General features: G+C 35.1%; 1 protein-coding gene across 1 annotated transcript in view; it reads left to right on the top strand.

Annotated features, from left to right (window-relative positions):
- Window positions 1-17,955, top strand: part of TDRD3 (tudor domain containing 3) — a 203,839-nt gene that overhangs the window by 142,874 nt on the left and 43,010 nt on the right. The window contains exon 11 of the mRNA XM_067713741.1: window positions 12,933-13,783. Within this exon, the coding sequence (XP_067569842.1) occupies window positions 12,933-13,783 (851 nt within the window). The remainder of the gene's footprint in view (window positions 1-12,932; window positions 13,784-17,955) is intronic.

The following is a 17,955-nucleotide window of genomic DNA, read 5'->3' as shown; positions in this document are numbered from 1 at the left end:
TATCTCATAGTTTCTGTGGTTCAGGAGTCAAAACACAGCTTACTTGAGATCTCTGATCAATGTTTCACATACTAAAATCAAGATTTCAGCTGGGGCTGTGATCTTGCCTCAGGCTTAAGGTCCTCTTACAAGTTAACTGGTTGTTAGCAATATTCACTTCCTTGTGGATGTAGGACTGACATTCTTGCTTTCTTGTTTGATGTTTCATGGGGAGTGCCTTCAGCTCCTAGAAGCCCTCAGGTCCTTGCCACGTGACCTCCTCCCTAGGCAGTTCACATGTTTGCTTCTGCAAGGTTAGCAGGAGAATCTCTACTGCTTCTTAAAATCTGACTTCTAGATATTTTTGTCCCAACCTTCCTTTATACTATCCCAATCAGAGCTCCTTTGATTTCCTTTTATCCTTCTGCCTCCCTACATTTGCTTTTGACTCCTAGAGTCTCTACTAAATCCTAATGAAGTTGAGACCAAAAATAGTAATCTACGGTGACCTGTGTGTCTATCAGCTTTCAGTTCTCACAGAACACATCCTATACCAACAAAATGTAGTATACTAGCATTCCACTTGGGAAAAGGTATTAAAGTTAATTAAGATACATGACATGAATAATACACTGAAATCCAAACATCAGTGTTAGAGAGATTTACTTCTGAGGGAACAGAAATTTATAAACACATATGTTAATATTGGATATTGTTTTAGTAGACTGTTTTGTATTTACATTATTGTTCTTAATATGGTACAGAGTCAGCTAGAATATGAGAAAGATATAGGCATTATAATAGTATTTCACACCCTAGATTTTCACAAGGAATATAACCTGTAACCTTCATAAATCCCCAAATTAAAAAATTAGGTATTTCTAATGTTTGTAGAGGCTCTTAAATTTTATCCAAATTCACATGTTCCTTTGATCATCCTAACCCCAGAAATTACCCTCTCCAACTTACATTAGAGTTTTCTGTCCTACTTGATAACCACTGTTCTCAGAGAAGCAAATTTCTGTTCTTTCCTAGAAGTACTGTGTGGGGAGGCCAGCTAACCAAGATGGGAAATAGGCAGAGGCTTCTTAGAGTAGGTGGCATTTAGACAGGTCAAAGGAGGAGTGTTGGGGGAAGGGCGGTCCAGATATAGGGAACTCTGCATGTCCAGGCTTGGAGGCAGCAGAACGCCAGTTCCTATGCCTGGGAGGTTATGGGAGAGGTAGAGGTATAAGGCCAGATGTAAAAGGCCAGATGTAAAATCAAGAGGATTTTGTCCTAAGGAGTTTTTACTGTATCCAAATGACAGTGTAAAGCCATGGAAGGGTTTGTGGCATGACAGTAACAAAGTTTGGTGCTTTCAGAAAAAAAATTTGTCCATTGGCAAGGTGGAAAATGGGATTGAGACTGAAGTGAGGCTACAACTGTATGTGTTGTAAGAAATTGTTCATTCTATATATGCAGTATTTTATGTAGTATTTATTTGTACCTGGTCTATGGTAAGCAGCAGGGGTACAAAATTTAATAAAATACCTCATTCAGAAAATTCATCGAAATAGATGGATTTTGTAGCTCTTGCCTCAAAGAAGCTTACTGTTAGTTTGTGAGACAGAAGAAACCACAAACTTAAAAGGTCATAGGAATGCTTATTAAAAAGAATATTATTATTTACTTTGTGTAAACCTTTTTATCATTTACTTAGTGTAAGCAACACTAAACAAAATATAAAGACTTAGCAGAGGTATTTTGACAATAGTCAAATCTGATCTGACGTTTTTGTAATCTGTAATAATATTACATTCTTTATTTCAAAGTTTTATTGCCAAAATAAGGCTAACTAGTTGTTTTGAATGGCTAAGAAATCCTTTAAACAGGCAGCCTTGAAAATACTGCTTGGTTTGCAGTATTTCATTGTTTTAAATGTTTGAGCAGAGAAACTTATCCTTTCAGTAATAGCTCTTCTCACCCTAAACTCTTTCTTTCATGATGCTGACATCGCATCAGAGGAGATTAATGATAACAAACATGAGCACAAGCAGCGGGACAATAAATTGATACATAAATGGACTGAAGATTATCATGCTTGTAGATGTTTCTTATGCAGGCATGCCTGGAGGATATTGCAGGTTCGGTTCCAGACCACCGCAATAAAGTGAATATTGCAATAAAGCAAGTCACACGAATTTTTTGGTTTCTCAGTGTATATAAAAGTTATGTTTAAAAAAAAAAAAGTTTATCCTATATTGTAGTCTGTTAAGTGTGCAATAGTATTATGTCTGGAAAAACAATGTACATACCTTAATTAAAAATGCTTTATTGTTAAAAAAAAATGCTAACCATCATCTGAGGCTTCAGCAAGTCATAGTAGTAACATCAAAGATCACTGATCACAGATCACCATAACAAATATAATAATAATGAAAAAGTTTGAAATATTTTGAATTACCAAAATGTGACACAGAGAATGGAAGTGAGCAAATGCTGTTGGAAAAGTGGTGCCAGTAGGCTTCCTTGATGCAGGGTTGCCACAAGCCTTCAGTTTGTTAAAAAAAAAAATGCAATATCTGCAAAGCGCAATAAAACGAGGTGTGCCTGTATTCTCTTGGCTCTGTCTTCATGCAATCCTGTTACAATAAAGGTGACAGGATTAATGGAAATGTTTGATGTGTTGTCCTCCTCAGGTATCTTGCAAAAAAAAAGATCATTCTGTTATTCCTTCTCTTATTAATTCTCATACTATTGAGGTATTCCTAGGTGAGCTGAGGTTCATAGTAAACAGTTGAGGCAAGTTAATGAATTGTTTTTCTGCTTACTTCATGATTTCATGTTTCTTTTTAATTGAAAATAAAGCCCAGAATAACCTCTTACTTTTGTAAAATTGAATCTCTACTTTGGTTTTCCCTCAGAATTTGGTCATTGTTCCATAAATCTTACGTTCTAAAATTAACTCTGCATTGATGGGAGAAAATATTGGCCATTTTTCTAAGGAAAATCTAGAAAGCTTTTCAGGATAGAGTCTCCATAAATTTTAATGGTTAAATGCCTTATGGACAGCTAATGAAAATAACTATGGGCTCTTAATTTTATTCATGTTCATATCATTAGTGTCATTATTTGTGTCTGTTACATACCTAAATTGATTATAAAGAAGTTATCATTATTCAATGATGTGTATATTTGGATTTTTTTTAAATGTTTGTTTCTAATTCAGTTGAATTATCAAACCTCTCTTGCTTCTATGTTTTGTATCATTTAAGCTGTCTGAGGATTTTGTTTAGTTCAGGTAACCCTAAAAGTCATGTTTAGCTGAATAAGCCTAGGCCTGGATGGACTTGTTATGTCATATCAAATTCTGTGTAACGTGTTAGGCTTGTTGGGAAAAAAATATATATATCCTCTAAGAATGTGTTTCTTACAGATTTAATGCAGGTAAGTAACACATTTACTTTCACATTGTATTATGTAATTTTCTCTAAAAGAACAAAGGGCACTATCATTTCTTTATCCTGATTTTTAGAAATTTCCGTCAGAGATACAGACTTACCTTGGAGATAATGCAAGTTTGGTTCCAGACTTCTACAATAAAGCAAACATCACAATAAAGCGAGTCACACAAATTTTTTTTGATTTTTCAGTGCGTATAAAAGTCATGTTTACACTATACAGTAGTCTGTTAGGTATGAAATAGCATTATGTCTAAAAAAACAATGTACATACCTTAATTAAAAATTACTTTATTGCTCAAAAATGCTAACCATCATCTAACAAATTCAGAGTTGCCACAGATCTTCAGTTTGTAAGAAACGCAGTATTGGCAAAGTACAATAAGGTGAAATGCAATAAAATAAGTAGTGCCTATAATTGATCATCACATGTACTTTTCCTAGAGATTTTCTCGTATCATTAACGTTTTTGTTGTGTCTTTTAATTCAAGTTAAATGTAATTCTAGTTGACATTATTATAAATATTCTGAAAAAAATGAGGTTGGGCTTCCCTGGTGGCACAGTGGCTGAGAGTCCGCCTGCCGATGCAGGGGACACAGGTTCGTGCCCGGGTCCGGGAAGATCCCGCATGCCGCGGAGCGGCTGGGCCCGTGAGCCATGGCCGCTGAGCCTGCGCGTCCGGAGCCTGTGCTCTGCAACGGGAGAGGCCACAACAGTGAGAGGCCCGCGTACCGCAAAAAAAAAAAAAATGATGTTGGATTACATTGTTTTATGAGAGTAATCACTAAAGTGTTCTATGTGATATGTAATAATTTGATGTCAAGTCAGTTGATGTCAATATTCAACTGATGAGTTTGTGATAGGGTTGTGTTCAAAAGGCTCATATATAGGCTCTTAAAAAAATTTTTGGTTTCATAGACTAGATAGAGTTCATGGCCAGATTATCAGGCCAACTTTCAACTTTACATACCTTAAGTTTATCAATATATTACTTCAGTAATACATAACTACCATTTGAAACAATGCCCACTAGAAATATATATTTTAAGTTTCAACTTGGGACAAAAAGAGTAGGTTTTATTCTTTCTATTATCATGGAAGATATCTGGGTTGGCCAGAGATAGAGGGAGGGGTTGCCTTAAGACAGTAACTTCACTGTTTTAACTTTTTACATCTAAATAAAACCAGGAAAACCTTCATTTTTCCAAATGGGGAACAAGAGGCATTGTGAAAAAAGTGGACAGAGTAACTTTCTTAAATTCATACTCCTCTGTTTCCTTGTTTCTATAGCTTATTTTGTAAATTAAGTATGTGTTACAAGTTTTATTTATGTTTCTCCGTATTTTGTGTCAAAATTTTAGAAAGTAGACTAGAGAATATGACCCAGTTGTATAAAGGGTAAACACTTAGAAAAATATGAACAGAATTCAAATAGAGATATTTTTTATGAAAAGGATAAGATTTAAATTAAACAATTATAGGAACTAAGAACTCATCCAACATTCATAAATGTTGGACATGGTCATAGGTGATCAAGCTTCCCCTTTCCAGGACCCAGTCTCATCTTCTACTTTTCCTCTTTTATTCCTTGGTTCATAGAATTCTGTAATCTCTCAAGAAGCATGATTATCTGAGTCACAGTCCTTTTGGCTTGTTGGTATAATTGAGAAGAGCACCTCATAGCTAGTTCCATCTGTGTCCTTTCTACTTTCAAGCTTGCCAGCTTGTTGCTTTCTTGTAGGACTTACTGAAGGCAATAAGAAGTAACCAACACCTTTCATCGCCCTGACATTTTCATATCAAGTTCTCTAAAGCATTGGCCTCATTAGTTAGGTGGTCTCAGTTCCAAGACAATAGGCTACAGTTTAACCAAACAATGAGGAGTGCCAACTTCTCTTAGGGGATGAAGCAGCTTTCACTACCTTGCACCCTTCCTTTACTAAACAAGTTTTACATTTTAGGTCTGTCACTTGTATCACTCTTTTTCCTGGCACTAATTTCTGCATTAGTTTACATTAAGCTGTAAGCCACAGAAATCCAAATATGCAAAAAAAGTAATTTATTGGCTTATATAAGTGGAAGGTCTTTCTCTGTCTCTGAATTGTGTGTTGATGGGCTGTCTTCACGTGGAAGCAAAGATTGGCTCAGGTAGCACCAGGTATAGCATAAGGCCAATGTATATAAGGGGGCATAATGACATATAAAGATAGGCACGTAAAAACACTTATCTTAATTTTCCAAGCACATTTTTTCTGGGAAAAGATAAATACCTTTCATCATATGATTATTGATTCCCCAAGCTCAACTCCCAGTGGAGATGCTGGCATTTGTGTGTGTGAAGCAGCTGAAATAGGAGTACAAAGAGACTTGGATGGTCTGCTTGACAGTTGTTGGTGTCAAATCTCCATTCATAATATGAAAAAGTAATAAAAAAAAAATATTTCTCAGAAACAATCAAATGGCCCTTATACCTGGAATATCAGACAGAAAAAAGACCTTCCATCTTCTAATGTCTATATCTGCCTCCTTCTTAGTCAGGAGAGCTTAGGACATCTTAATTGATTCTGGATTATATGTTAAAGGGGAGGGAGTAGTTATCACTGAAAGCAGAGTTCTTTTACCAAAAGAAGAGGAGAATTGAATGGATGCTGTGGCAGATAAATACAACTGATTCTACCACTAACTTAACTCACAGCTCTTGTATTTTACTAGTTGTATGTCTTTGGGAAAGTTATATAATCTCTGAAACCTTAATTTCATTATTGGGAAATGGGGAAACAGTAGCACCACCTAAGTTTAGAGTTATTGAGAAGATCAAATTAGATTATGCATAAAAGTGCTAAGCACAGTGTTTGGCACATAGGCCTCCATATAATGGTAGTTCTAACACCACCGCCACCACCACTATCATCATCGTTAACATCATTGTGATTAGCAGTAGTAGCAATAGCATCCTCCACTCATTGTGTCCTCATCTCCTCCCCTACTACCCAACTTTAGGCCCTCATCAACCCTCCACTGACTTTTTGCAGAACTTTATCATCTCATCCTCCATTTTGCAAACAGTGATCTTTCAAGACACAAATTTGATCCCACTACCCCCTTGCTTAAAATGCTCCATTGACTCTTCTTGTTGGCAGAATAAAATTCAGATTATATTACATATACTGTTTTTGTGGAGTTCCATTTCTTTATTTTCTGTGGATTTTGTGAGAAGTAGCATTTTTCTTGGTTAATGGTACTGCATAATTTCAAATTCCACATAATATTCAGATGTAATATATTTAGATGGTAGCAGGTATAATATTAATGGTTGGTGAGTAATGCGTATGAAGTCGCAGGCTTTGGATGGTTGGTAGGTGTCTTTTTTGGTTTTGTTTTATTTTCATTTAATCAAGTTTCAAGTCAGTTTAAATAGTTTGACTTATAGATTTATAGCTTGAATTTTAAAGAATGAAGAATAGGGATACAGGAAGGGAATATGATAGAATGGTAACAGTTTTATTGGAAGGCCAGAAAACTAGGTCAAGAAGACAAGGAGAATGTGTATGTGTTAGCCTAGATGTTCTTGTGAAGGATTTCCTCAAGAAAGGATTGCCCATGTATTGAGTATCATGTATGTTTACGTCGCCCATGTATTGAGTATTGTGCATGTTTACATCCAGTTGCATCAAACAACATTCCTCCTCATTTCCCTATGCAACTGATTGATTGAAATTGATGGCGGAATGCTTACTTGGAAGCCAGGGATGAATGATTGCTATGTGAATAGTCATAAGCTGTTAGCAAAAGAGAGAAAATGTGTAGTTATCTATCCACTGCCTGTCACTTTCTCTCTATCCCTAACCACCAGTATGACCTTCCCAGTCCTTGATTTTTTCTTATAGGACTGATTTCTTTCTACCATTCCTTTTTTTTTTTTTGAAGTGCAAATTTACCCCACATATCTAGATAGTGCTTTAAGATTAACTTGAGATAGTTGTTTCTAATTCCATAATGTGGACTTGTTACCTTAACAGTGAATAGTCTGTACCAGTGATACTGATATAGTGTCTGATTTTGAATAAGTACAGATAAGTACTGAAATTGAGAGTAAGTATTCAGAAACTCTTTTAGTAGTTTGTCAATGCCTCAATATTTGTTACTGCATTTTACAAAAGTGACAGTCAACAGTTGATTGGAAATTAAAACCAAAACCAATAACTACAACAAAAACCCTGGTCCTTAGCTAGAATTACTTTGAAATGCTCTGATCTGTGTTGTTATGACATTGTGGTCCCTAGATTTTTAAGCATTCTGACAGCATAGCACCTGACATTATCCAGGTAGTTTAAGGTTCTAGATAAAATAGCAGGTGGAAAGTGAAAATATGCCACAGTGCTGCACAGGTAATGTCCGGATTATTAATGTAAAGTTAGTAGTTATTTGAATTTAAAAATTAATTGTATATAGAAATTTACATGTGGATTTAGGGATAACTTTAGTGAAAAAATTTAAAGGTAATGTATAGAAAGTTGGTGAAAATTGGCTTACTGTGAGTTTGAAATACACTTTTTAAAGATATGTTTTTCAAAAATCAAGGAGAGATACTCAACAGGCAGTAGAATTTAGAGATTGAATAGAGCTGGAAGAGTCAGCAAAGGAAACTGAGAAAACAGCTGCCAAAAAGTAGGAGGAGTAGAAACAGAGGTAAGGATGGGAGGTGTCCATTGGGTTTACATAGCATTAAGAGTGTGCTGGTGAATGTTTAACAACTGGCTGTGGGGGAAGAGGTGGGAGGCAGGGGAGGGATGCTCTGATTTTTAGCTTTTCCTGATTTCTGTGGTGTAAATATTCCACTATGGCTAATTTCAAGCCATCAAAAATTAGCTAATTTCAATCTGCAACCAGATTGCAGATTTTCTGAAAATTTAATAATCTGTTTTTGTTCAATATTCAGACTGGCTCCAACACACCACTGATTGGAGACCTTGACAAAAATAGTGTCAGTGAAGTAGTGGGGTTAGAAGACAAGCTGAAGGATATCCAGTAGATAAATGTTCTATGGATGTTAAAGTGATTATTTTGAAGAGAGTGGTAAGAAAGGATGTATTTAATATAGCATGAAAAAGTTATGCTTTAGGCTTGGGGTAATGGGCAATTTCTCTTCCTATAACATAATATTTTTAAAAGGCTACAGTTTATTTTTTACTATATGGAGAACATAATCATTTAATAACCACTTGTGTTTATATGTACCTGCTAAGAATGAAACATAGTTCCTTGTCATAACCTTTTTAATCTAAGTCAGAATTCATACAGAATAAATTTATAGAGGAAGTAACTTTTTACAGAGGACACAAAGTATAAATTTTGAGCTGATAGATAAAATTTTATAGCCAAAGAGTTTTGTGATCATTACAGAATATACACAATATCTAATGATATTTTACACAAAAGCCCTGATTTGTGTAAATGAGAAAATTAGTTGAAAATTTTGATGTGAAAAAAAATGTAATCGGGTTTATATATAAACATAGAAATATTAGAAAATGTTATGCTTCTGTTTTAATGTGAATTCATGTACTAATCAGTTAATACCATCTTTTTGTAACAAGTATCTTTAATGATTTGTTTTTATTTTGCTTTATTTGTTGAAGGATTACTCAGCAATAATTTTAACCATTCTTCTTGAATTAATGTCTGCATTAGTAGGTAACCTGTTATGCTGTGGTACTATGACTTTTTAAAAATAGTATCTAGCCCATAAATGGCCATTCCTTTGGTTTTGCCAAAGAGCTTTTGTGATTTCTGCATTGCACCAGAAATGAACAAATGTAGGTGATAAAATTGTAGTTAACATGTTGGTTACATTCTGTTTTGTTCCTGTGAGCAGGCAGGTTGGCATAATGAGAAAATTGTGGGCTTTTGCTTCAGTTAGATTTGAGTTAAGCTCTGGCTTCAACGTTTTCTAGCTGTTAGCCTTGCTTTCTGTTAATTCACTTGTAAAATGGGGATAATAATATTGCCCTTCAGCGTGGTTGGGAGAATTATATGAAGTAATGTAGTCAAAAGACCTTAAAGTAGAGTCAGGTACGTAGTAAACTCTTAATTAAGTCATTTCTTCAGGTAGGTGTCTCAGAATAAAATGAAGAGTCATCCTGGGAAACAAAATATACCTGTTTTTTTACTATTAAAAGCAGGTACAACTGTGACTGGAGAATGAATACTCTGCAAAGAAGTATTAATATTTTAAGATACCTGATTAATTAAGCATATTCTTATGTACAAACCCAAATAATTTGTGACAATTAGTAAATTCGTTCTTAATGATCCTTGCATTTCAAATCATGGGGCTGTAAAACATTGTAATCAATTATCTTGTAAAGATGAATTTTGAAACTCATGATCTGGTCTAATAGGAACATTTTATTACAAGGCAAATGAAACTCATGTAGTAGTCTTTGATTAATTTTATCATATGGACTTGTATCACTTTAATTTTTTAGATGTTTTCACAGTTTTATCTATTTTGTGATGAATTTTTCTGTCATTTTTTTGCTAATTTTTTTTTTCCTCCTATTTAATATTAAATGTTACCAATTTCCATTTATGCTTTTGTTTTGTTTCATCTTTCCCCTTCAGGTCATTAAAAAAAAGAAAAAAATAGTGATGCATTTTATTCTCCTTCCTATACAGAAGAGTGTCTCAGTATATTCCTATTAGAGTGACTGTAGACCTGGCCCCTGGTGCCAATTAGTATTTTGGTGGCTTGGGATAATCATGCCTCCTCACGAAAGGTGGCAGAGAGCCACTAGATTCAGAATTGAATGATGCAGAGTTGAGGAGCTTTCTATTTGACTTTTGGGCTATTTCTTAATTTATTTAAAATCACCATTCCAGAATTTAGTGATTGAGCATATTTTTTTATTTATTTAATAGATTAGTTCAGTTTCAAAATATTTACTTTATATCTGACATCATTACTTAACTACCTAAGATAGAAGGTATTAGGTTTAAGGAAATCCAAGAATGATGAAACCTTTAAGGACCTTCCTTGGCTTACTGTTATTTTATTTTGGAATTAAATGGATGTATATGAAAACTATGTGTTTTTTTTGTGTTTTTTTGCGGTACGCGGGCCTCTCACTGTCGTAGCCTCTCCCGTTGTGGAGCACAGGCTCAGTGGCCATGGCTCACGGGCCCAGCTGCTCCGTGGCATGTGGGATCTTCCCAGACCGGGGCATGAACCCGTGTCCCCTGTATTGGCAGGCGGACTCTCAACCACTGTGCCACGAGGGAAGCCCGAAAACTATGTTCTTTTAAAAGCACAATTTTATCTTCTGCCTCATCGAGTTTATTTTTTTTAAGGTGTTCTTATTTAAAAAGCAGTTTCCTTTATAGATTCTTCTCTCACTATATTGCCTCAGCATAATAATGCAAATGAATTATATTCTTTAGTAGTAAAATTAATTGTTTTATTCTGTAATCTAATGTACATCTTCAGTTAAAATAGATTAGGAAATCTTTACCTTTTTTCTTCTTTTAGAAGAACTGAAATCAAATTCTCCCACACCTACCAAGCCTAATTGAAGCCTTCATTCCGTATATATGGTTATTCAACTGCCATTGGTAGTCCAGGATACTCAGTTACTCTCATGATGACTTAAGTTATTTGTATTTCCTGATCATCATAGATTTTGGTGTTCCTAACTGGAATAATTTTGAAAAATTGATCCCTAAACAGATCTAAAAAGCTTACTCCCCGAATATCTATTCAAACCTTGTCAGGAAATAAAATACCTTCATATTTGATTTATTTTGGAAGCTGAAAAATTTCTTCAATTCAATATATAAAGGACTTTACCTCTCTCTATTAAATAAACCTCACAATACCTGTATGTTACGACTACTGTGGGGACTATTGATAATGTGTATAAAGTGCTAGTGTGGGGTACCTAATACATAGCAGATTGTCAGCAAGAGACGGCTGCTGCCTTTATTCTCTAATAATGACTGGAACAAATGCCAAAACATGCTTTCTGCTGAAAATGCTCATTTGTGTCCACTTTTCTTCTCTCTAAAGAAAAAATTAATATTGACTACAGTGATTTAAAAATAAGATATTTGTGTTATATTTATAAAGCCCATCTTGGGAAAAAGTGATTTTGTAAAAATGTCTCTGTAGATGGTCTTGGCTATTATTTGAGATCTTGCATATTTGAAAAATTTTTATTCTTTGTCACAATTAATGGGTGGTTTGGCTGAATATAGAATTGTACTTAGAAAATAATTCTCCTTTAATTTCAAAGACATTTAAAGTCTGTTAGATTGCTTTCTAGCTTCCAGTGGTTCCATTGAGAAGTTTCTTTTCATTTTGAGCCTTGATCTTTAGTCTTGACTTGCTTTGTCATTCAGGAACTTTTAAAGGTCTTCTCTTTATTCCTATTGATCTAAACATTTTATCTGGTACCTTTTTTCCTCCAGTGGGTGTTTGGAAATGTATGGAGACAGTTTGAGTAGTCACAGTGACTAGGAATCCTGAGGGAGAATGCTTTAGGATTTAGTATCTGAAGGTCAAAGAAGTTAATTTTCTTGCAAATACAGGAAACATTCTCACCCAGAATGTCAATAGTGCCCCTGTTAAGAAGTATTGTGACCGTGGGGAAATGTAAGATTAATCCTGATCTGCATATTGATTATAGTGTATGACAAGAGAAACAAGATGTGTACACCAAAGACCAGTCAATATGATTGGTAATAGTGTTATAGACATGCTGTGTGAAACAATGGAGGAAGAAAGAGTAAGTGACACAGTACAAACTGAAGTAGAATAAAAATCATTATGTGAAATATAACCATCAGATTATGAGTATATATTTACCATGTTACTGATTTTGATTTCTAGTTGGACATTATCTGCACTATTTTGCTTAATCATATCTTTGACACTTTTTTCTATATTTCCAAGTAGTACCTGTTCTTAATTACTTTGATAGGTCTATAGTAAATATCTAATTGTAATCCAAGCACTTGGCAATTCCAGATCCAGAAAGATTTGAGAAATATTTTTTTTTGCAAAGACTAGAACTTGACTGACAATGATAGCTATACATTTTAAATGAGACTGGGATTCAGAAAGGACTTGAGCAAGGGTTGTACTTGTACAGTTTTATAGCAGCTTCTGTGTTATCAGGTTGCAGTTCTATTTCATTACTGGCTTGGGAAATGAATTACCAGAATAGCATATATAGATTGGCTATGTTATAACAGTGCAAATATTCAGTGACAAAGACAACTTGTTTTTGAATTATCCACCATTTATTCATGGTTCATATCATTGCTTTACTTCACTAATGTGGCTAACCAGGCAAACTGTACATTAGAAATACAGGACTCTAACAAAGTAAAGAGGGATTAAGATAATGAGGTGGGAAGATAGTGGAAGATGTTAAAATAGTAGTTTGATAATTAAGTATTAATACAGAGTCTTCATTTTAATATGCATATGATATACTTTTACTTTTCAGAACCTAAATCACAGCCACAGCAGTTTCATCAAGGACAACACAGATTGTCAAATACTGAGCAAAATGGAGTAAAAGATAATAATCAACCAAGATATCTTCCTCGAAATGATACCAGACAGCCAAGGAATGAAAAACCTCCTCGTTTTCAAAGAGACATCCAAAATTCAAAGTCAGTTTTAGAAGGCAGTGGATTACCTAGAAACAGAGGTTCTGAAAGACCAAGTACTTCTTCAGGATCTGAAGTATGGGCTGAAGAGAGAATCAAGTGTGATAGACCATATTCTAGATATGATAGAACTAAAGATACTTCATACCCTTTAAGTTCCCAGCACAATGATGCTGCATTTAAAAAAAGGGATAACTCTATGCAAAGCAAATCAGGAAAAGTTCCGTCCTATGCAGAGGCAAAAGAAAATCCACTTCCTCAAGAATCCATAGATTATAATAATCAAAAACGTGGGAAAAGAGAAAGCCAAACAACAAATCCTGATCATTTTTATGATAGGAAACCACGAACAATAAATAATGAAGCTTTTAGTGGTGTGAAAATTGAAAAACATTTTAATGTAAATGCTGATTACCAGAATCCTGTCCGAACAAATAGTTTCATTGGTGTTCCAAATGGAGAGACAGAAATGCCACTGAAGGGAAGGCGAGTAGGACCTATTAAGCCAGCAGGACCCATCACAGCTACACCCTATGATGATAAAATATTTTACAATAGTGGGCCCAAAAGAAGATCTGGGCCAATTAAACCAGAAAAAGTACTTGAATCATCTATTCCTATGGAGTATGCAAAACTGTGGAAACCTGGAGATGAATGTTTAGCACTTTATTGGGAAGACAACAAGGTATGCATGTTATAAAGTTATTAAATACTAATAGTACTGAATGTAACAGGCTAGTGAGACCATAGAAAGCCATTACTTTGGGACTGAGTTGTGTTCTGTGATTGTACTAGTTTGTAAAGTCTTTGAATAGATGTATACATATATAACTTATCAAAGGGAAAACAAAATATTTAATATTTTTTATGGAGGCTTAGGAGTCCCATAGGATTTGGTTATGTTAAGTTTGATTTTCACCCGCATATCAGAAAAGTATTGTAAAAGTGATTAAGTGAAGTTGATGAGTTACTTCAGTTATCATCAACTGAACTATTAATATTTTCTTTCTAGTAAAATTATACTGATTCACAAGGGAGAAAATCAGTTGAATGACACAAATTCTGCAGATTTCATTTAATTTAAAGATAAATACACAGCCTACTTTAAAAAAATTAAGAGCAGGAAGGTTAATTATTTAGCTAATAATAAATAATCTAAGAAACAAATCATTTAAACAATCTTCAGTTCTACATTATATTCTGGCTAAAAGGGAAAGAGGGAAATCGTGAAAAAAAAAAAAAAAAAGAAGATGAGGTTGAGAAGGAATACAGTGCATCAGATAAAAGAGCCTGGCTGAGAGGGAGAGGACCAACACAGTGCAAACAGGAAGGGGAAGAGGACAGAGGGACCCTCAGAGAGAAGGGCCTTTGTACGTGTTTCCCCTTCTGCCCAACATGCTCTTCCACCAACTACTCTTCTGATCCTTGAGGACTTGGCTCATATACTTTCTAGAAGAAGCCCTTCTTTTCTGCCCCCTCATCCCTTCTACATTATTGTCTTTCTCAATCAGTGCCTTGTTCACTTTCTAAAACTTATTACAGTTTGTAAGTATTTTTGGTTTTGGTTCCTGCATTGAATAACTCTTTCCCCTACCATGATTTTAAGTTCCTTGAAGGCAGGACCATGTATCTCTAGTTTTTCCTCTATTGCCCTGTTCCTCTCTCATAGGGATTTCATAATTATTTGTTGACTTTGTTAACTAGTTCATTCTCAAGGGGGCACTTACACAGGAAAAAAGTCGAGTAGTTAGGGGACTGGAGATATTAGCAAGGTAATAAAAACAGAGGTGAGTTATAGTGTGAGGGACCTAGGTGGATGTGAGGATCAAGTCAAAACATATTTGAAATAAATATTTCATATGTAGAGTAGTTTCAGTTGATAAGGGTGTGCCTGTGTGTGGCTAAAAGGAGTGGTGGAAGTAAAGTTAACTGAAAATTTCAAGGAACTGAAATTCAGGCTAGGAAGTGTGGTTGGATCTTTTAAAAGATGCTGTAGGGCTTGGGATCAGGAGGTGTTATCTAATGATAGCAGCAAGGAGGGGTCCAGGTACAACTAGATGGCGTAGTCTTTTAAGGTTTTGGTATGAATGTGAGATAACATTTGTCTAGAAGCAGCATCTCTACTGTCAAGTTTTTATTCAAGGCTAAAAGCAGAGGAGGAGACAGCACTAGCTGTGTCTTTTCTTTTTTTCAAGAAAAGCAAAAGCCTTCCCAGAAATACCAACAGACAAATTTCATTGGTTGGAACTGTTTCACTTGGCTTCTCCTTGGCTATTAGGGAGACTTGGAAAGCAAGTACAGGTGTTCTTCACTATCTAGACTCTTACTCTTGCAGCTGAGACCACTCACTTTCCAAAATACAACAACTGTTTGATTTGGCTAGTGAGGGGTTACTTATGCTTAACTGTTTCTCCATTATGGTAGAGGCAAGAAGTAGTTGGAAATCAGTGTTAGTTTATAGAACTAACATTGTCTACCTTAGAGGGAGGGTTCACTTCTGTCAGATGCTTCTGTGAAAGGTTAAGGTGAGGATGGAAATTTTAGTTTGCATTGGACAGTGTGGAGTTGATGGTGACCTTGACGAGCAGAGGAAGTAAATGATTAATAATTAATAATGTTTGAAAGGCTTGGTAAAAGACTCAGGCTTTCCATTGAAATCCCATAAGGATTGTGCCCTAGTAGTAAGTGCAAAATACAAACAAGCCAGTACAATGCCTAAAATCAGCCCTTTACATGATTAAGGATATCTCCTTGTACTCTATCTGCCTGCCCCCCAAAATATAATCCTCTTTTGGGGAAAAGTAACATTTTCTATACAGATCCTCTTCATAGTATTTCATCTACAATGTCTGGTATCCTATAAAAAATTATGAGGCATGGTTAAAAATACAAAGAGAGAGAGAGAGAGAATATGAAAGACCAGAAACAAATAAAGCAACAGAGAATAACAGACCTAAGATATTTAGATATTACACTTAGACAAGTTCTTCAACAAATATTGAGTATTCAACAGACCATAATTGAGTAGCTGCTAAGCGTTAGGTGCTTGGGATATATCAGATAGTTTTATCTGTGCTGTTACCCAAATGCCTTCAAATACCTGATGAGATTGTTATTAAAGCTTTACTTTCAATTGTAATTTTCTCAGAAAATCAATGATACTGAATTCATCTATTGCCTCTACTGAATATATTCAAAGTAATGTCATATAGCTTCTGAAAGATAGTGCCTAATATTTCCCAAAATGTTTTGAGCTTTTAGAGTATTCTTAGAATAATTGGATGATCGTCTAAGATGACTACTTTGAATTTACGTGGATGTATACATTCAGTTTAGAGTGAAGGACTGTAGGCTCTGTATAGATGCACCTTTAAGCAAATAAGATAAATATTCACTCTCTGAAAGAGATGGCATTAGTTATCTTCTGAAACCACCTAATTTAAGAGATAACTTTTAAGTGTTTTTTCAAGAATAGTCAACTTTCTGATTTTCTAGCCAGAGACTAAGGTAAAGATTTAGGGAAAGCATTGCCTATAACTGTCATTAAGAAAGCATAATCTTAATTGCATTGTAATGATGTTCTGGAAATAATCAGTTAGTATCATTTAAAATATTCCTCATGATATCTTGCCTTCTCTCAAGCTTTACTTCCATAGAAGGATTTGAGCATTTGGGACAATGCTTTTTCTCCCTGTATGTCTGCCATAACTAGTTCAGCTCTTTCAACTGGGGTATCGTAACAGCCTCCAAATTGGTCTCCTTGCCTTAAATCTTATTCCTCTTAAACTTGTCACTGAAACTGCCAACACTGTGATCTTGGTCTTAGAGCATATGTCATTCTTCCTAGTTAAAATCTTTCACTTGTAGCCTCTAGCATGCATATAGAGCCTCTATCAGCTGGTCCTTACCTTCTTGTCCTGTTGGTTGACCCATCATGCCATAGTTAATTTAAAACTGCTTGTTGTTTCCTATCCTTTTCTTCATGTTTCATGTCTCTGTAACTTTCCCTGGAACACCCTCCTCAGTTCTTAACTTGGCTAAATACTCTTCATCCTTGAAGACCGTATCCATTGTCATGTGCCCCAGGAAGCTTTTCCTGAACTCCTCAGCTTTATTAAGTGCCATATCACTACACCTTTATTGCAGTACTTTCCACATTATACAGAATTCATTTTTCACATGTAGTTCCTGAAAGCATGCCAAGTTATTTGTTTCCCTAGGATGTATTATGACTGGCTGTCATTGTTGAACTTACCTGTTGAACTTACCTGAACTGACATTAATTATCTAAGAAGCTTACACCTGAAGCATGGGTCCAGAAATACAGCAATTTACAGAACACAGAAGCGTAAGGCTAAGAAATAAAGGAGGAAGGGAGAGATGTGAATGTATATTAAGAACTCTAAGATAAGGAAAATTCTAGCATGGTATCTCGAAATTTGCTAGCATCCAGATCTGGAAAGGAAAATATGATGGATTAACTTAATAACTTTTGTAGTATGAAGTATACTAGTTAATCAGTGAAAACAGGGACTTCCCTGGCGGTCCAGTGGTTAAGACTTTGCCTTCAAATGCAAGGGGTGAGGGTTTGATCCTTGGTCGGGGAGCTAAGATCCCACATGCCTTGGGGCCATAAAACCAAAAAATATAAAACAGAAGCAATATTGTAACAAATTCAATAAAGACTTAAAAAAAGGCATCACTTATTTAAAAAAAAAAACTCAGTGAAAGCAGGTTCTTTCCTGATATACCCAGAGTAACTGCTATTTTAGAAGATTAAGAATAAGAATTTTTGTTGTGTTTAGTATTTTTTGATTCTGGTGAGCCTATTAATGTTACTGAACTCAGGCTTTTCTG

Source organism: Pseudorca crassidens, chromosome 18, assembly GCF_039906515.1.
Source record: "Pseudorca crassidens isolate mPseCra1 chromosome 18, mPseCra1.hap1, whole genome shotgun sequence".
Lineage (NCBI taxonomy): Eukaryota > Metazoa > Chordata > Mammalia > Artiodactyla > Delphinidae > Pseudorca > Pseudorca crassidens.
Note: the sequence above shows the minus strand (reverse complement) of the source record. Positions and strands in the feature narration are given on the sequence as shown.